At 33.3% G+C, this 21,735-nt stretch overlaps 1 protein-coding gene across 1 annotated transcript; it reads left to right on the forward strand.

Annotated features, from left to right (window-relative positions):
- Window positions 1–7: 7 nt before the first annotated feature.
- LOC126829523 (copper transport protein ATOX1) lies at window positions 8–6,758 on the forward strand. Its single transcript, XM_050559451.2, has 4 exons — window positions 8–171; window positions 3,815–3,887; window positions 5,486–5,647; window positions 6,314–6,758. The coding sequence occupies exons 1-3, from the start codon at window positions 160–162 to the stop codon at window positions 5,614–5,616; spliced, it is 216 nt and encodes a 71-aa protein (XP_050415408.1). The 5' UTR covers window positions 8–159; the 3' UTR covers window positions 5,617–5,647; window positions 6,314–6,758.
- Window positions 6,759–21,735: the final 14,977 nt, after the last annotated feature.

Consider the following 21,735-nt stretch of genomic DNA (forward strand, 5'->3'; position numbering starts at 1 on the left):
TATGACACGTGATACGAATCTGACGTTCACACTGCATAAATAGACGTGTTCACAGTAGAGTAGTTAGAGAATCAGTTGTTAAAATATCGGCCAAGCTTGTTTATTATCATTTTATACTAGCCTACTTGTACGATAGTGAATAACTGAAGTTAGAAAAATATGGCAGATAAGGTAGGTGAAATAGTATAATAACTCGTTATCACTTTCACTTACCTGGCACACATATGGACCTTTTATTTTAAAAAAGCTTAACGTTTAAAGGGTCCATACCTGTCTTTACTAATTTTATTGGGAAAGTTAATCACGATAAACACTATTGATTATTTAATTTTTCCTCAGAAGGCTACCGTAACATATATTGGCCTATTATGTGCCATACAGGAACGAAATTCATACTGGGTTTGGGGAATGAATCCATGACCACTTGGACCAAAGACCACTCGGACCAAGACCAGTCGGACCAACCGATAGACCACTCGGGCCAAACAAAAAGACTACTCCAACCATAAAAAAAAGACTACTCGGACCAAACAAAAAGACCACTCGGACCAATAATAAATTTATTGTGTTTGTTTTAATATGACTCGTACCAATATTAAAGTGTTGTTTTAATAAAATGATAATGATGTTTGTTTTAATATGACTACTTGAACCAATAATATAGTGTTGTTTTAAAAAATTGATAATTGTGTAGTGCTTAATTCGTATGTATCTGTACTCACCCGTGTTACTAGCTGCACTATTTGTAGCCGTAATAATTCTTATTCACGGCTACAGTTGCATGGAAATAAGTAATTATGTTACAAATAGTGAAGAGTGGAAAACTGAAATCTTAATCTTCTCTTGCCAAACAGTTATTCTGTATTTTCGAGCAAGACGGAAGCCGTCAGTAGTGAAACCATTTCTACCGTGTTACAAGCTAATCAAATTGATAAAGCACATCAAAGAAAAAACAATTACATTGTTGATGTAATAAAGATGACTATTTGCTAATTATGTACTTACCAGTAATGCGCATTTAGTAACGAAGACATTGTTAAGTTATGTGTATACTCGCCAATAAATGATTCGCCTCTTTGTATTGTGATTTAATAATAAATAACATATTGTCTGTATTTTATTTTTAAAATGAATAAGTCAAGCCTTTCTAATATGAATTAATTGGTCCGAGTGGTCTTTTGGTTTGGTCCGAGTAGTCTTTTGGGTTGGTCCGAGTAGTCTTTTGGGTTGGTCCAAGTAGTCGCTGTTTTGGTCCGGGGGCTTTTTTTGGCCCGACTGGTCTTGGTCTGACTGGTCTTTGGTCCTACTGGTCTGGATACCTGGGGGATTGCCTAAATTAAAAAATCGGGTTGGGCGGGGGTAGGCCTATATTCCCAGGTAAAATTTTGAACTAAAGAATAAATATTTGCAAATTAATAACAAGCATACAACAATTAAAATTGGTGTTATAAAATTCGCTATAATTTTAGCACCGGCAGGTATATTCCATTTTAACCAGTTCTATAATGTGTAGCTTTGCATGTTTCTTTGACTACCTTTGTTGACCTTTCAGGTAAGTAGAAATTGATGGGTTAAAGTAGGCCTACATCTCAACATATAGGCCTACACTTGACTCATTTTGCTAACATCATTATTTGTTTTTATAACGATACCTGTGTGTATTGAAACATAGCATGTTATTAAAATTCAGAATTAGTAAATCCATAGTAACCAGTGTTTTATTTTGTGAAATCTATTTCTAATCTATATGTCTTATAAGGATTATGTAAATTCTGGTTGAGTAATATAAATTTGTAATAGACCAATTTAGACGGATTGATTTAACTTGATCAGGGTAAATACTGAAAGTTTCAATCTGATGCGAGATAGATATCAGTTGGCTATATTATATTTTCAGAGAGATGCCAGAATCTGTCCACTACTTGTAGTGCATGTACAAGTGCAACATGAGTAAGGTTAATCTAAATGAAGATGGGGGGGTTGGATGGCCGAATGGTTAGTGTGTGCGCGCTGTATCATAAGGCCTGTCATTGAGTCAACTGGCGTGGTTTCAAATCCCTGGTTGAATGTGACAAGGAGTAGGGTCGCCTGTCCAACCTCATGGGTTTTCTCCGGGTCCTCTGGTTTCCTCCCACTGCTTAAGACCCCTACGAGCAAGCGAATTATTGAAATAAAATTAAACAATATGTTAGTCCCGAAATGACCTAGTTTGTGTCGAGTGGACGTTTCTTCCTCTTTCTCTTTAAATGAAGATTTTTATTGAAACCATCAAGCATTATATGATACTATAACACCAATTTTGAAGTAATATAATATGTTTTATCACTTGGAATGTTAGTAATAGGTAAGATTTGGCCATGGCAAAACATGTTCAGAGTTACCCCGGCTAATTTCAATTACCAAGTATTAGTTAGCTAGAAAATGTTTTCAAACATAGTTCAACTCAAACCCGGACATCTGTCAGGGATCTTTGATAATTAGGTCTAACACTATGTAAACATATCACTATTTGAACAGGAACAAACTGTCAATAAAGGTAGTATCGTTCACTGTTCACACTGAGTCATCATGACTCATAGACTATTTGGTAGTTGTATGAACACATACTGACTGACCTTACCTGACTTTATTCATGTTATTGAATATAAGTAAAGTATGATTGTGTCTACAAGTTACCGTATTATTATAATATTCAGTAAAGGAAATAGGATATTGTATTTATAATAATACCTTTTAACAAAGAGTGTATTAGATAATAAAGTACCGGGTTTTAGTGTAATACTAATAGATAATAAAGTACCAGGTGCTGAATACTGATTAAATAAAGATAATATGTCATAACAGTTATTTAACATGTACCTAGTTTAACATCACACTTCAATAAAAACTTCCTCTTATCTTTATAAAATAAAATGGGGTTTAACGTCCTACTGTTATACTCCAACTGGGATATGAAGATGTACATACGTCATACAATGTGCTATGAGGGAAATTTGGCCTTTTACATGCACGCCCATTTTTTGTCCCATCCTAACAACTACGCATTTATACCTTACCAGGTCCTCCGTCCAAAACCACTGACAAGGTGGAACCATGCCAGAAAGTCCTGATGCACTTTCTCAACCAACTGGCTCCCTTATCTTTTATAATGGATACATATAATGAATTGTACCATATATTAACTGTATAATACTTGCATTAAAAAAAACATCTTGTTCCAAATTTTATTCATCAGAATCAACCCTTAAATTATTGACATTTAATTTGAAGGTTTTGCTTTTTTCATGCTCTGTTTTGTTTAAACATACATTATGCAAGAGCTGAATCTGCCTATTGCAGGTCTTTTTTTATGTTATATAAACTATTATTTAGACATTTATTAACATGAAAAGAACTTAATCAACCCTCCATGCTATCTTATGTGTTTGAGTTTCACTGTATTAGAATCCGATCTGTAGCTCAACGCTCATTGATGATTAAATGCAAAAATGAATAATCAAGACTATGTTATTTTATCGTACCGACATTAGTAATGATGATCGAGGCTAGGCCTAAAATTCAATCGCTAATATCTCTGTTCAGAGTGGAGCAATTTGACTGAAATTTTCAGCATATTTCCTTTTCATTATATAGTTTTTAACTATTATAGTGTGAACTGTCAGCTCTTTATCTAATCTCCCATAATGCCCCTTTAAATAAATCCTCGAACAATATCTGGGAAAATCTGCAACTTATAGCATGCGGGCAAAGGAGAAATATTTCTAATTTAACTCTATTCTTGATGATGTAAATTATTTGTTTTTATAATTAACAGAAGCATGAATTTCAAATGGAAATGACCTGTGAAGGTTGCGCTGGAGCAGCTCAAAGAGTTTTAGGAAAATTAGGTAAGTACCAAGCCAGGGTTTTATGACCAATGTCTAGATCATATGTTACATTATTATTTTCTAATTCTGTATTAAATTTTGTGATCATTATTTTAATATTCATTAATGCTTGGTTAGTCATTAGAGGCAGACAGCAATTTTAATTGCTTAAAAGCTGTTAGTCAAATTATGACAAATTATGACATCAACTAGAGTAGTTGATCTGTTAAGTTTCTTTAACTATTGTTTTAAATGCTTCAACAATTATATGTTTATGTCAACACTTTTATAGTAACTTATTAGAAAAATGTACGTAAGATGAATCATATTAGTTGGGGAGACCAGCCTAGGAAACCTAGGAGGTCTGATTTATAGGAAATTATAAGTTGTTAAATAGTTGCTGTTAATTATTTGCTCCTGAAATAAAGTGTCGAAGATCCATTCAAAAGAATCTGTATTCATTCTGAAGAGAGCATGTGGATGAGCTGCATTCCCTGAGGTGGATGGCCGAATGGTTAGCACACGCGCGCTGTATCATACGGCCCGTCCTTGAGTCAACTGGCAGGGTTTCGATTCCCTGGTGGTACGTGACAAGGAGTAGGGTCGCCTGTCCAACCTTGTGGGTTTTCTCCGGGTCCTCCGGTTTCCTCCCACTGCTAAAAGACCCGTACGCGCAAGCGAATTATTGAAATTAAATTGAACCATGTGTTAGTCCCGAAATGACCTAGTTTGTGTCAAGTGGACGTTAAACCCCATTTCTCTCTCTCTCTCTCTCTCTCTGAAAGTCAAACAGTGTTAGTTTTATGAACCTATTTGAAAGTTTTGTATTCTGAAATGAAATGAAATGGGGTTTATAACGTCCTACTGTTCTGCTCCTATGCTGGGCTAATGATGACGGACATACGCCATACAGTGTGCTATGAGGGAAATTTTGCCCGGCCAGCAGCACTATCGCCTACTCTTATATCGAATTCCAACTGCCATGGGATCTTTTACGTGCATTCCAATGTATACAGGGGGAACAAGGGGGAACCACGCCGGAAATCTGGATGAACTTTCTCGGCCAATGCAGGTATTGAACAGAGTTTTATTCAGATGATCTGTTGTGTAATTTAGTTTTGAATTGAAGATTGAAATTCAAAACAACATTATAATTTGTAATCCATTGGGCATAGAAAAATCAGACATTATGGTAGTAATATAACTAAATGAGACATATGGGCCACAAATTAAATCTATCTATAGATTTGAATATTATATTCCAGGACCTTTTATTTAAGAGGTATGTGTGTTTATAGTTAAGAAGTTTAGCTTTCAACTTGGTCTATATACACAATAACATTAAAACAAAACTACAGATAACACCAGAAAATTCAGTGCATTTCTAATAAGTTTTTTCCCCTGAAAATAAAGTAGGTTTTGAAGGTAAATATTCTGGAAAGTCAAACAAGGCATGTGTCATACCTTAAATGGGTATCATTAAACAAAGTTGTTGGTCACATATATCTTTTCTACATGTGTGAGAGAGAGAGTGACAGAGAGAGAGAGAGAGAGATGACCTTCTGAATAATATGCCAAGCACTTTGAAAGTCTGTACTCCATACTTATTATTATTATAGAAGGTGTAAGTAATGTGGAGACAAGTGTTGCTGATCAACGAGTCCTGGTTACATCTAACCTATCATCGGATATATTGTTAGAAACATTAAAAAAGACAGGAAAAGCCTGTTCTTATATTGGTACCAAGTGAATCTCATTTTATTATTTACCTACATTTGGTGGTAAGTAGACATATCATTTACATATCGACTCAATGGGGTTTAACGTTTTACTGTTCGGCTCCGACTGGGCTAATGAAGACAGGTATACGCCATGCAGTGTGCTTTGAGGGAAATTTTGCCTGGGCAGTGGCACTATGGCCTACTCTTACATGAAATTCCAACTGCCAAGGGATCTTTTACATGCATGTCAATGTGTACACTTGACCTTGTTTTTTTGTCCCATCCGAACGACTAGACATCTATCCTTGTTCTGCACCACTGCTGACAAGGAGAAACCATGTTGGAAAAGGCTCGGGCTAAATACGACAAGGATCAAAACACAACTCTGCATAAATTTAACTTTGTTTCTGTAGTCAACAACCTTTAAATTAGTATGTAACCTTCCCAGTGTGTTAGCATATCTGTATTGGGTACATTTACATTTTCTAATTGCTTAGATGTGCATTATTGAATAACTATTTGGATCCGGTGAATTCCAATAATGAATACCAGTACCTATAACATTAGAATACTGGTAGTAATAGCAATTTGTGTTTCATGAAATTCGGAAACAGAATCTGCAAACAGGATAATTCTATACCATCATGACTGTTCAAGTGTGTTTAATATGACCAACAACATTAAAATAAAAATATACTAACAAAATATTTATGTTTAATTTTTCAGATGCTGGTTACATTATTAACACTATCTGTATGTTATTAAGTTTCTATTTTACACATGTATTCACTGTCAATTGTAAACTACTTTTTAATTATTTCTAAAATTTACTTAGAAGCAACTCATTATAAAATATTTAGGATGTGTTGTCACTTTCATCTATAATAGAAATGTCATTTAAATATCCTAATAAAATAACTTGGATTCACCTTCACATCAACATCTGAGTACTGCTTAGAACAGATGAATGAACATCAACATCCATGATGGATACTTAATCTTCTTTGTTCTAAATTTAACCTAATAAAATTGATATTTTGTTATAAATCTGTTAATGGGACTTGAGATTTTGTGTCCATATAAATAACTACATAGATATGTTTAATTCATTCTCTATTATAGCTAATATGTTTCATATCATCCTTAGAATAAACAGATTAGTAAAAAAACATGTTTTATTTTTACACAAGTTCTTTTGGTTTAAAATATTGAAATGAATTTGCCAAATCATTTAATAGTCAGTTTGCACAGTCTTATCATTTATTTGCTTTGGAAGTTTTTTTTTTACTGCCTTCGCCCTTCGGGGGTTGTTTTTGGTCACCTTGTGAGTTTCCCCTTGTTGTGACCAAAGCCATATTATTTCAGATACTTGTAGTTTGCTTTGCAATGCCAATGAAACATAGCCCACAGCAACCAAGCAGTCCATATAGGTTGATAATAGAGGGATGCTAAATAAGGGAAAAGGTATGCACATGAATATTCATTGTTTAATTAGTCTTTTATTATAGGTTGTCTCCATGACTACACCCATAACAATCTCCCCTCACTGGCTGCACGCGTGTTAAATAATCAGCTGTCTATAAGTCAATAGTGCATTAATGTGCACACTGGAACTCAGTTTTTCATCCCATCCGAATGAATGTATGTTGTCCCTGACAAAGGAGAACCACACCAGAAAATCCTGATAAACTTTCTCGGCCAACTCAGGGATCGAACACGGGACCACTAGGTTAGCGAGCCAACGTCCTACTTACTGAGCTACCATGGCTCCATCCTAGTCAACTTTCCAATTTTAAACTACACTTTTGCCATGCTCTTTGTGTTTGTCTGTATTGTCAATGACCAACAAAATTTATATTTTGACAAATTATAATATATTTATTCTGCGTAGTTTAAGCCACAATTGTAATATTTTTAAATACAAAGGGAGGAAATGTAAGTAGGCCTACATGTAAAATAACAATTGTTATATATATATATATATATTATCACAATAATGTTAATATAACCATACATCTATACTTCAGTTTTAAACTGATTTAAAGGGCTAAAAACTGGCAACCACTTCCATTTATCATCATTTTACCAAAATCCATCAATTTATGCAAAATGTACAAATCATTCAACACGTGGTTTAAAGAGACACTTTGCTTGGAAAATATTTTCATACTTCCCATAAAATATTTATTAAATTAGAATTAATGTATTTATTTCCATCTTATGTTAGTATTTAAGATAGGTTTTTGTTTTTTTTTCAAATTGTCTCTTTAAGGTTATCTAGCTTGTTTATAGAGATCCACTTGTAATTCAATCTCATTAAAATACAGATCTATATTTCTTTTTGTTTTTTTATACTTCTGATGGCCTACATGAAGATCTGACCAGTTATTGTGGAAGGTTGCATCAGCGATCACATGAGCGGCTTCTGACCCTATGATGTCAGACAGTTGATTAATCAATCAGCGTTGATGTTTCTAGTGGGTTACCTACAGTTCTGGGCACTTCACGCCAAAAACTCGCCATAACAGACCGTTTCATCCAGAACATGGGTTATATAATGACCCTTCCAGATCCTAGTGTTGTAAAGACAAGTACTATAATAAATGAAATGAAATAGGATCTGTGTTTTAATGAGATTGTGTTTATAGAGATCAACAGGTATAAAATACACAGTACAACATGTCACTGTATATCACAGTACAACATGTCACTGTATATCACAGTACAACATGTCACTGTATATCACAGTACAACATGTCACTGTATATCACACGGTCACAAATAATACTATTAAAATACCAAACAGGCTTTTTAAGCACAAAAATAACACATTTTCTACAACAGAAAAAACTTTTTGAAGAAACAACCCAATATTTATTGAAATGCCATGAAACATTTCAGCTATTTACCTCATTCATCTATTTAACTACTTGAAAGACATTTCCTATCTCAATGCCTTAAAGCACATTATTTCATACATTTTAACCCAATAATCCTGGACTCAGTAAGGATGATGATATATTTAAGAAACTGTCCTATTTCCCACTTCCAATGTCTTAAAGAAACTACCACTGTGTTTGAATTGTAGATTCAGTTTGATACAATTGAACATGTTTTTTTTTTAGCACTATGTCAAGATAAGTATTTTATATAGCACTAGATATAGATTAAATACATGAAAGAAAAGAATAAATTAAGTAGCATACTAGAATTATCACCACCAACATCAATAATCAAAGCAATAATTCAAATATTCTCATGAACATTTATAATTTAAATAAGATGTTTTCCTTCTTGATTTGGGAAATTCTACATCGGCATATGATAATAGATGATTAAGAACAATTATCCATTGATATATATGTACGGTATGTAGAACCACATTATCAATGATCCTGTCTGTGTCTTTATTAGCCAGCCTCAAGACTCAGAATTTAAACAATTATTTTTAAAAACCAATCATGTTTGAATTTAAATTTTGCCATTTTGTAGTCAGAAAAGGTTTGGATTTATACACTGAGTTTTAACAACACTATTTATTATGTATATTCAGTATTGATCTTCTCTAATTTACCCACATACCTTTTTTTTAAAACTTTGACAGTTAGTAAACTGGGTTAGATTTTATGGTCCCCTGTATAACAAAGTCTTCATTTAGAAAATGCATCTAGTATAGTCTCTATCATCCAGAACATTATTCTAAGAATGTCCTCTGTACGTTGAAGATTAGGAGGTTCTGGGTGACCGAGACTAGTATAATATACATGAAAAGCACTTTTACAAAATATAATAAACACTGTCAAACCTACCTTTTCTAAAACACATTTTAGTCTCCATTTTAGTTTTAAAATCATTGATATTATATTTAAAGGTCACCGAAAAAGCTTCAAATTTTTTTTTAAATAATGCAAGTAATTATGTCAACATATCCTTTCCATAATTATAACACAAACCTGAATGTCGTGTTATACTTATGGAAAAGATATGTTGACTTATGAAGCTTTTCTGGTGACCTTTAATTTCATTATTTTATTTTTACCCCCAAATGAGATGGTTTATCATGCTTTAGAAAAGAGCTCTTCATAAATAGTTACCTTGCTAATGTTTAGATTCACAGACTAGAATTTAAACTGCTAACCCTTTCAATACATCTATTAAAAAAGTTAATGGAATATAAATAAACTTATACATTTAAATATATAAAACATCACAGTATATTATAATTGATATAGATATATTTACATACCAGCAATATAATATATAATATAATATATAATAAACATACTTGTATACAAAGACAAAATATCACTCTTACAAATAATATACACAATAAAAACATATTTATCAAATTAAAAGTCTTATTTATACAGATTCCAGGTATTACAACCCATACATTTGACATGGTGAAGATGATACACATTAAGCAACTTAAATACCATATAATAATATTACTGCACACCAGAAAATATGTCTCAATATTCTAATTAACAATCAAGACAAAAACAAGACGGTGCACTTAGCAGTAAAAGTTTAAAAATCATTCTCAATGAAAAATTTGCAATTACGTATGATTTTTATACTTAAATTGTTTAGAGAAATCCACAGTAAATGGTAAACATACACTTTCAGAATATACACAATCAAAAGCATTTTGGTCCAGAAATAATTAAAATTGATCAATACCAAGGTCCATATTACTTTCTATTGATTTCACACTGAATAGATTATTTCTCTGTAATCAGATTTTAATTTTATAGATTTTGTAAACTACAATAATAGACCTTCCAGTTTACTAAATGTCATTGTGCTTGATAACGATAAGAGAATACTTATGGAAACGTCATGCTTGTGTATAATAAACCAGTGATCGTTGTCCCATATAACTGTGTTAGTTCTGTAATGTTTCCAATCGCTAAATGCCACTAAAGGATTACATATTATGAAACTTGGATCTTTAATAGCTGTATTAGTCTAAAAATAATGGTTCAATTGTGGTCAGTGTAAATTTAGCTACATTCAACATCCTCTTCCAATGATATAAACATGCCAGGGCCATATATAAAATCGTTAGGTGAGCCTCATTTAAATTCAATTAAATTCAAGCCCTGAGATTTTGGTTTTGGTTTCTTAATGAAATACTAAATAATCCATTTGATTATATTAGATATTCTCTGAAAAATACAAATGGTATCGGCAGCTTTAAATGTCTCAAAAATATGTTAGGCCTTTTTTTGTCTCTCTTTCTTACTCTGCTAGAAATAAACTGGAAAGAAAAAAGAGGAATACCTGCAAAGTAAGCCTACCCTACAATGAAGGCCTGAAAATATAAATACCTGCAAAGTAGGCCTACTCTACAATGAAGGCCTGAAAATAGCATTTTTACTTTTTTCATAAAAACAAAATACATTTAACTTGGTAACCCGGTAACACATGGTAACACATGGTAACACATGGTCCTGTAAACTTTTCATAAAGATCTTTTGAATTATATATTTTAGGAATTAACATAACAAACATGGTCATGAAAACTGTTCATTAAGATCTTTTAAATTACATATTTTACAGGTAAGATATTATAAGCTTTACAATATATATGAAGCAAACCGGTTAAATTGTTGAGTAGTTGCTGAGTGGAATTAATATAAGTAATACATGTATAAAATAAAACTCTATCTACAAATAAATAAAACAAAAATATATTGGTCTTATTCTAGAATTGGTCAATAAATAATCAGATATTTTATACAATACTATATTTGGAGTTTTTGTTTCTGAATTTAAACTGGAATATTTCCATACCCTGGATGAATCTGACTGTAAGAAGCCATATCTCATCATAATATCATGGTATGATTTGTGTTAAATATTAAATTAATCTTTGAGACAGGTGAAAACTTTTGTCATAGATACATATGTGAGGTAATAAACAAAAGCTTTTAATATCTGAGAAATAAATGTTGAGATTTGGGCATTACCCTGACATTTATATCCAAATGAAAAAAAAATCTCAACATTCAAATTTGTTCTTCTTCTTTACTTCAATATAAGAAAAAACACCAAATTTGACCAATTTTTTCTCAATGTACAATATTTCTGGATTGATGATTGGAAATTACAAGTTATTTGTTTGAGTTAACCCTTTCAATGCTAGACGTAAATCCACTGCCTGTGCTAGACCCTTTAATGAGGAAAAAAGGGAGGTTGGAACTGAATGCCAAGCAGTACTTATGGAAGCTTTTATGAAAAATCTTTTTGTCTGTTGGGATGGGCATGAGGTTGGGCTAAGAGGAAAAAATAGAATTTTGGAAATTTGCATAATAATGTAGTCACGTGACGTCATGGCGGCCATTTTGGATTTCTCATTTCACACTAAAGCTAACACGAAAACGAATTTTTCTCCATGAAATACTTAAAAGATATTGTTTTTTTTACTGGATTTTGATAAAGATATATAAAATGAACAAAAATATCAATAGGAGCCATGAGCAATGCCGCCGCGAACACGCGCATCACGTCTCCCGCTGCCATGACCACGTGCGGATTGCAATACCTTGTTTTTACTTTCACTTTCATCCCCAAGTCCCATATCATTATCAATATAGTCAGTCAATAGATCTACACGTTCGGGAATCAGGAATTACCTACGTATTTTACGATCCAGCAGGTCAGCATTATTATCAACATCAGAATTATTGTCAGAATCTACTGCAGACACAGGGCTATCATGTTCACACTGGGCTTGTTCATCATGCACGGGAGACATAGCTAGCCATGGGCGGAACGTCGCGCAAAAAATCACACACTTCATAATACCAATCACTGTCCTGACTACTATCATTATCAAGTAACTGGAAACGAATTATGTGTATCACCCGCCTCGAAATTGTCCACATGTTGGTCAGCAAGACGTCATTCACGACTTCGTCGAGAGTGCATCGTCTACGTTGTCACAATGCACTCCGCCATTTTACGGTTTGCTGCTTTGAAACACGTGGAAATATGTTCTAGTGTATAGAAAATACAATAGATGGCACTTGCAGTCACGGTACTAATTTTAGCGAGGGCTTTACTGAGTACACGGTAATACCGGGTACGGGCATTTTACCGACATTTTATAATACCCGGTACTACCGGGTATACGCAGTGAAAGGGTTAAAGCTTGATATTACAAATTAATTTATGAAATTATTTCAAACTTTGACTTCAATTCCAAATTTTCTGAGATTTTAAACTATGTTATAGGGATTTTTTATAGAAGCCGTCCCAGTTCAGTGAATCAAACAGATTAATTCTATGTGGAAAACTTCTAGAAACCCTTTTTCCCCTCCTTAACAACTTTCAGTTTCCATGTTTTTTGGTGACATGTACAACATTGTAAATCAAATACAACCTGAACAGTAAAATTCTTTAAATGAATGGTGTAATAAGTATATCTCAATATTTTGAGCTGAAACTTTCTGACAAACTATTTCGTCTATTTTTTTTTAATTTTGGCGTTTAATTTGTGAAATCTGGGACCGCCCCTTTAATATATCAGTGACGCATCTGACATAAGATCAGATCAATAAATTTCTCTCCAAATCTGATTAAAATACATATCTATATTTCGTTTCGTTTTTTTTTTTTTACACTTTCGATGGCCTCTAGTCCCTCTACTACATGAAGATCTGACTGGTTATAGTGGAAGGTCGTGTCAGGGGCATACAACAGCTTTTGACCCTATGACGTCAGACACTTGATTAAACAATCAGCGTTGATGTTTCTGGTGGGTTACCATAACAGACCATTTCATTGGCTAATTCCTCACATCATCCAGAACGTAGGTTATATAACAACGTTTCCAGATCCTAGTGTAGTAAAGACAAGTAAACCCCAATTTTGAACTATAAAAAACGAAACGAAATAGGATCTGTGTTTAAATCAGATTGATTTCTCTCTTGATAAAAGCTGTCAGTTTGCAGACAGGAGATTACATTTTGCTAAGCAACCGAAAAAAGTAGATTGGTGATCTACACCAGTCCACTTGCCAATTTCTGGTTTCCTAAACCACGGAACTTTTCAAAGGTGTCATCTTCTTCGGAATCACTATCATTAGAATCAGACTTGTCACTTGTAGCCATGTCTGTGTTTGGAATATCTGTTGAATGGATATCTTCACTCGATTTAAACTCTTCATTGTCATCATCCACAAGACATTGTTCGGTATCTTCCATTGATTCTTCAAATTCCTCAACGTTTTTAAGTCTTTCTTCTTGTTCTTGATCCAAACAGTGTTGTAAACCAGCACAATAATGTAATAATAACATCATCAATGCTTCAACTTTCTCTTCAGATTTAACAAGATGCTGTTGTATAGCTTGTTTCTGTGCAGGGTCATTTGTTTCCTGTAATTCCTTCGACCATTCCGATTTATTTTCAGCTTCTTCATCTATTTCAAGTTGTAATTTGGACACCTAAATTTAAATTGAATATAGAATCAAAATATATATAGAGAGAGAGAAATGGGGTTTAACGTCCACTCGACACACAACCAGGTCATTTCGAGACTAACATATGGTTCAATTTTATTTCAATAATTCTCTTGCACATAGGGGTCTTTAACAGCAGGAGGAAACCAGAGGACCCAGAGAAAGTCCACAAGGTTGGACAGGCGACCCTACTCCTTGTCATGTACAACCGGGCAATGTAAACCACACCAGTTGACTCAATGACAGACCTTATGATACAACGTGCACACGCTAACCATTCGGCCATCCAACCCACCTCAAAATACATATAAATCTCTAAACTGGAAGGTTGATCTTTACAATGTCAAGGTTTATAAAATGCAGAAGATGACGAGTCCTGAACAGTTATTATGAGATGAATAGCAAATTGAATGCAATCATTTATGTCATAAATTTTTAATAAATATATATATCCTTCTATCTGATTAAAGTACACATCTATATTTCATTTCGGTTTTTATACTTTCGATGGCCTACACTACATGGAGATCTGACAAGTTGTACACAAAGGTCGTGTCAGGTGTCATATGAGCTGCTTTTGACCTTATGACGTCAGACAAGTGGCTTTTGACCCTATGACATCAAACACTTGATTAATCAATCAGCCTTGATGTTTCTAGTGGTTTACCCACAGTTCCGTGCATCGCCCGCCAAGAAGTCGCCGTAACAGACTGTTTCATTGGCTAATCCCTCATATCCACCAGAAAGCCAGTATATAACAACTCTTCCAGATCCTAGTGTAGTAAAGACAAGTAAAACGAAATGAAATAGGATCTGTGTTTATATCATATTGTATATCCTCTTACCATTTCATCCAGTTTAATTTTACGTTCTGTTATAGATAAATGTGTAAATAATTCCCGTCCTGTCTCTTTAGCAGCAGTTACAACCAATTCATCTAAATTTTGACCTTTCACCTGTCTTTCATGCATTTCTTGTAATGCAGCATTCTGTTCAGCATCGGAATCTTCATCACTTTGTTCTTCCTGCTTTCATAGATAAATACAAACAAAAATGAAGGATAAAACAGACAAACACCAAGAATTAGGCTACTTTTTATAAATATCAAATCCATCCATTTAAAGGGGCATTAGGTCAGATTAGATAAAGAGCTTGCAGTTCTCACTAGAATGGTTAAAAACTAGATAATGTAAAGGGAATATACTGAAAATTTCAGTCAAATTACTTCAATCTGAACCAAGATATTAGCAGTCTTGATCATCATTACTAAAGTCGGTACGATAAAAAAACAGTCTCGATTATCCATTTTTGCATTTAATCATCAATGAGCGTTGAGCAACAGATCGGATTCAAATCCAGTGAAAATCGAACACATAAGATGGCATCAAGATTTGATTATGGTCTTTTCATGTTAATAAATGTCTAATTAATAAATTTATATAACATTTCAGGCCTAAAGAAAGACTTGCAATAGCCAGATTTAGCCTTTGCATAATGTATGTTTAAGCAAAAGGAACTACAGGCTTAATACTCAGTTATCAAGTAATGTAAATATGGTTAGAGTAAAATTAAAAGCATTTGACATACCAGTAGTTTAGCGGCACCATCACCAGACTCTAATATAACTCTAGGTATTGGACCCTTCTTAAACATTCTAGGTGATGGCGTTAAACTTGGTGACCGTTTAGTTTCTGGTTCTACGTTAGATTTCAGATTCAAAGTTGCTGTAAAATAATAGAATTAAGTACAATGTGATTTTAATACAACTTAAAATTTGGACAAATAATTTCATTTAAAACAAAGCAGGTACTCATTAATTCTGATTTGAAAAAGAATAACTTTGAATTGGTATACTTACTAGGAACATTCTTTTTCTCAATGGGCTGATTATCTTTTCTAAATTTACTGAGTAATTTACTTTTAGCGACACCTTCTTTATATTCCTGTACTTTCTTTAATCTTGATATAATTACAGGTGTACTCCATTTTTTATCAGGTTTATCTCGATGTTTAACTCCATCTCTGTCAAATTAAATACAATTAAATAAATATTTCTATATGCAAGGGATTCAAGTTTCCATGTATAGTTCCCACTTCTATCAATCAAATATCTTAAAGATTTCCCAAAAGTATTTATCAGGTGGTTATTTCCAAATTTAGTATGGAAAGTATAGACACCCAATCTTGCTAGAAAAATACTGGATTACCTGAAAAACACCCATGGGGCAAGCACTGAGCAAAAATGTCAGGGTATCACTAACTGGCAACCTGACTGTTGTCTGCCAGCTTATTATGTGCTAGCTTGACTGAGGGAGTGGTTGTTATTTCTTGATGAAATGGTTAGGCGGTTTTAGGAACATAGAGGGGTGTCAACATACAAAAAGAAGTTGACAGAAAATAATAAAGAATTTACTTAGGCCTCAATATGTAAGATAAATGGACAGTAAGTAAAGAAAAATACATTCTGAAAAATGGACCCTCCCTCAATGAATTGAGCTGACAGACATGGCGGTATCTCCTGGCAAATACAAAGTATTGAGAGGGATTTGTAGCAAATTTTTGATAGATTAATCAGTTTGAATATGTTTTCAGTCCAAATACATCATAAAATCACACAGTTTGTATGCAGGAAAGTATCTTTAAAGTAATGATGCATCATATGTATTTTTCGCTATAAATTTCCAACATGAGTTTCACAAAAGATATTCAGGTTAATTTGAGGGTTTCTCATTTTATGTTTTTAATCATGAGACAGGATATTAATAAAATATATTATATTGGATTATCTATTATACTGATACAAGTCTATATATACAGAATGTAATATGAAGATTTAACAGAGTATGACCAGGAAAAATCATGAGATTGGCATATATTCCATACATGTGTAGAAAATTCCTAACAAGGATAATGAATATCCATTAATTAATTAGTAAAAAAATATTACGTTTTTATTATTGTTGATTGTCATAAGAATATGCTTTCTATTATTTAAACCACAGATAAACAGAACAGTAAGTTATATTCTCATGTCAAAACTTTTTTGTTTACTAAATTAAATCATCTTAAGTAGGTCAAAGCATACTTTTTTCTGACTTTCCAAGAAATACATTATAATTATACTCTGATATTTTTAGAAAAACTATGTGTAGATGTAGATGTGGGGATTATTATAAAATCACATGTACCGTTAATTATCACATCAATAATTTTTATTAAAATTCAAATAAACAACTTACTTAGTACAAAGTGTATCAGCTTGACATTTTTCAACACATTTTTTATGACAAATCATAGAACATTGATCACATTGAAATGCTACTTTTAACCAGATCTGTAAAGAGAAAATATTATAGTTATTCTCAATACATCTTGTATTATCATCATCAACAATGACATATTATTATTATATACATTTATAAGGAAGAGAGAGAAATGGGGTTTAACGTCCACTCAACGCAAACCAGGTCATTTCGGGACTAACATATGGTTCAATTTTATTTCAATAATTTGCTTGCGCGTAGGGGACTTTAGCAGTGGGAGTGAACCAGAGGACCTGGAGAAAACCCACGAGGTTGGACAGACGACACTACTCCTTGTCACGTACAGCCGGGGAATTGAAACCACGCCGGTTGACCCAATGACATACCTTATGATGCATCGCACATGCACTGACCATTCGGCCACACCCATATACATTTATAAAGAAATAAGCTAAGCAGATTTTATATAAAATCAACGTAAAATTACTTACCTTTTTACCACAGAAATTACAATATGTAGCAGATGGAAACTGTGCACCATTAAACTGATGTAGTCCCTCCACTGGTCTATTAAAATAAATATATTTCATTACAAGCCCCTCCTGACTTACAGATATAAATAGTATGCATTGTACATTAAATATACATAGATAACAATAAAGTATAAATATCCCCACCCCTTGATTGCAATAAGCTAGGAGATGTACAAGACATGTATATTAATACATGCTATAATAGTTTAAAAATAGATAACGAAAAAGGAATATTATTAATGTTTGAAGAATAGCGTAGTCTCGATTTTGATTGCCACTGTTACTACTATAAAAAACAAAGTCTTGATTATCTATTTTTAAATCAAATTATTAAATGGGGATCATGATAAAATCCTTTAAAAATCACAACCATCTGATGTTCTAGAGAGTTGATTATGGTTCTGCAGTGTGAATAAATGTCTAATTAATAATTCATATAACAACTAACATCCGCAAAATTGGGTCTATGTTGGTATTCATATGATTTTGGCTTTCTCCGATATCAATGTGTGATTCTATTAACGTTTTACAGGTGACGAAATAATATTATATTTATACTTACAGTTGATTATCTTTAATTGTAGATTTCTCTTCTTTTAATGTAGATTCTTCTATAATACTGGCATCTAATGGTACTTTAGTTATAGATTGTCTATCACTATCAACTAAATTACTTGGTGAAAACTTTACTAATAATGTCAAATCTCCATAACATAACTGAGAATCAAATCCTGGTAGACTAGAATATTTTTCAGTCTTAGAACGACTGAAATGGATTTAATAGGAAATGGTAAAACAGACTTAATTTGTTATGTTATACTATGTTAACATATGAAATCTTATTAAATGCACTTATTATAAATAGGTTTACAAATAAATCTATAGTAGGAAACTCCATTGATATGTCAATCTGACTAAAACACAGATCCCATTTCGTTTTGTTTTTTATAGTTCAAAATTCCATTTTATATGTCTTTACTACACCAGGATCTGGAAGATTTGTTATATAACCCGCTTTCTGGATGTTATGAGGGATTAGCCAATGAAACGGTCTGTTACGATGAGTTTTTGGCATGAGGTGCACGGAACGGTTGGTAACCCACCAGAAACGTCAACACTGATTGGTTAATCAAATGTCTGACGTCATAGGGTCAAAGGCCGTCATATAACCTCTTCCACTACAACCTGTAAGATCTTCATGTAGTGTAGGCCATCGAAAGTATCAAAAAATGAAACAAAATATAGATCTGTATTTTAAATTTTGAAGAAAGTCCAAAAAAGACAAGTTAGAAAGATGAATGAATAGTACAATGTACCTGGCAGTAGCTTTCATCTCTCCTTGTAATAAGTTTACTTTATATTTAGTTTTACCTTGTAGAGTAATTAAACATTCTAAACATATATCACTTAAAGCTATATTTACCTACAATATACAATAAATACATGCAATATACTAGTAATCATGCAATAAGTACTATATGCCATGTAATAACTGCCCGGCCACTTAAAAAAAAATCTCAAAAAAAATAAGGTATGTTTATTAATGTAATTTTTAACCAAACATTTGATGGTAACATTAGTATAAATAATGTGAAACAAAAAAAGTCTTCATTAAGCGGTGGAAACACTAGCCGAATGATGTGGCCGTATCGGTCGACCGAATCAATCGACGTTTAAATTCACCTGGTGTGTCAACTGTCATTCGGCTGAATGATTCGCCTCAATCAAACATGTTTGGTATATTTGCCTAGTGTGCCCAAATGTAGAATTCATTAGCCAATCACCACTAATCATTCACTCATATTGAGAAGTCACATGATAGTTTGAAGACATTGTCGCCGCCATGTTTAATCATGTGACGTGAAAGGTGATGCAATCGAGTGGTGAATCGGGTGAAGCATTCGCCTAGTGTGTCCACCCATTCGGTCAAATAAAATTCAAATGATTGAGATAATGTGTCCACCACTTTAGCCAAGTTGGTGCAGAAAATAAAGTCATTAACCAGATTTCATTTTGTCTTTGTAATCAGTACCCAGATAAACTATTTTATCCCTCATCTGTACAATAAGTGAAACAAACGTCAAAACATAACACTCACATGCCCAACTAGAAAATGACGTTCAGGTTTGATCACTTTTTCGCTTTTATCAACTTTTTCCGGTATTTTACACCAAACACATAAATTTAAATAACGATATACTTCATTTATATCAAAATAAACTGTCTGATCCCATTGTGGATTCTGAAATAATATAAAACATTTTTAAAATCATAAATTACAAAAAGGAATGAGAAAATTTTAATTACAAAAGTCCATCATTTGTTAACTAAGTAAACTTCTGAAATGAGAGAGAGAGAGAAATGGGGTTTAATGTCCACTCAACACACACCAGGTCATTTCAGGACTAACATATGGTTCAATTTTATTTAAATAATTCGCTTGCGCGTAGGGGTCTTTAGCAGTGGGAGGAAACTGGAGGACCCGGAGAAAACCCAGGAGGTTGGACAGGTGACCCTACACCTTGTCACGTACAACCTGGGAATCAAAACCACACCAGTTGACTCAATGACAAACCTTATGCCATGAACTAACCATTCGGTCAACCTATCCCCCAAGAATAGACATAACTTGTTTTCCTATATAGCTTACAATATTAAACTATTCCTGTATTGTAATTTGTATTTATTTAATAGTTCATTATATATTTACCTGACTGGATTTGACTTCTTTTATTTTTTGTACATTAGGTATTTCATCTTCACTATCACTACCCATTGCACCTTCAGTCTCAAAACTATGTACACTATCAACATCATCATTTACAACCTATTAGAGTATAAATGTCATCATCATTCAGAACCTATGTATATAAATCTGATCATCATTTACAGTCGAGGTATACAATACATATTCATAAAGAAGTTATCTCAATATCTGTTAGTAAGTGCATGGGGGACTGCATTACACATAATTACACGAAACAAATCTACGGAGAAGATACAATTCGCAGAAATCACAAACATACTACATATCAGATTATTTGTAATTTAGAAATACAATATCAAATTTTCAAAAGCAAATTCTCCTTAAAGCCAGGATTTAAAAACTTGGTTTATCCCACATTTGTATTTAGATGATTTTAAATTTTAAAACTGATTAAATAACAATATAAGACTAACCTTAGTAAAGAGACCAGGATCACTATGAGTTCTAGTACGTACTGGAGATAAATCCCTTTTATAACCTAGAGAAGGAGATTCTGTTACACTTAATTTCTTCTTACTAGCAGGACTTGCATTATCAATAATCTCTGGTACAAATGTTTTAGCTCTTGGTTTAGCAGCTGGCAGAGCTTGATTGGGATTCATCTTTGACTTGTCTTGTGGCTGGAGCGACAGTTTTATTTTTGGTTCTTCCCCTCCATCATTTTTAAAACTGATATGAATAAATTCCTCCCCACCCTCTTGGGCAGCCGACTCCTCTGAGAATTCAAATTCTGTGACATCTTTGAAAGACAAGGGTTCTTCCGTAAATTTAGCATCTTGGTTGATTTTGTGTTGAGCTCTCTCTAACCTAACCATAAATCTACATACAGAACAATAAAATCAAATCATTACAGAGAGAAATGGGGTTTAACACCCACTCGACACAAACTAGGTCATATCAGGACTAACATATAGTTCAATTTTATTTTAATAATTTGCTTGCTCGTCAGGGTCTTTAGCAGTGGGAGGAAACTGGAGGACCCAGAGAAACCCACGAGGTTGGACAGGTGACCCTACTCCTTGTCATGTACAACTGGGGAATCGAAGCCATGCCAGTTGACTCAATGACAGACCTAATGATACAGCACGCACATGCTAACCATTCGGCCACCCAACCC

The sequence above is a fragment of the Patella vulgata genome, chromosome 8 (assembly GCF_932274485.2).
Source record: "Patella vulgata chromosome 8, xgPatVulg1.2, whole genome shotgun sequence".
Classification (NCBI taxonomy): domain Eukaryota; kingdom Metazoa; phylum Mollusca; class Gastropoda; family Patellidae; genus Patella; species Patella vulgata.

Coding starts and splice junctions, on each gene's coding strand:
- LOC126829523 (XM_050559451.2), top strand. Junction 3,888..5,485: donor AAGAGTTTTAGGAAAATTAG/GTAAGTACCAAG, acceptor TTATTATTATAG/AAGGTGTAAGTAATGTGGAG.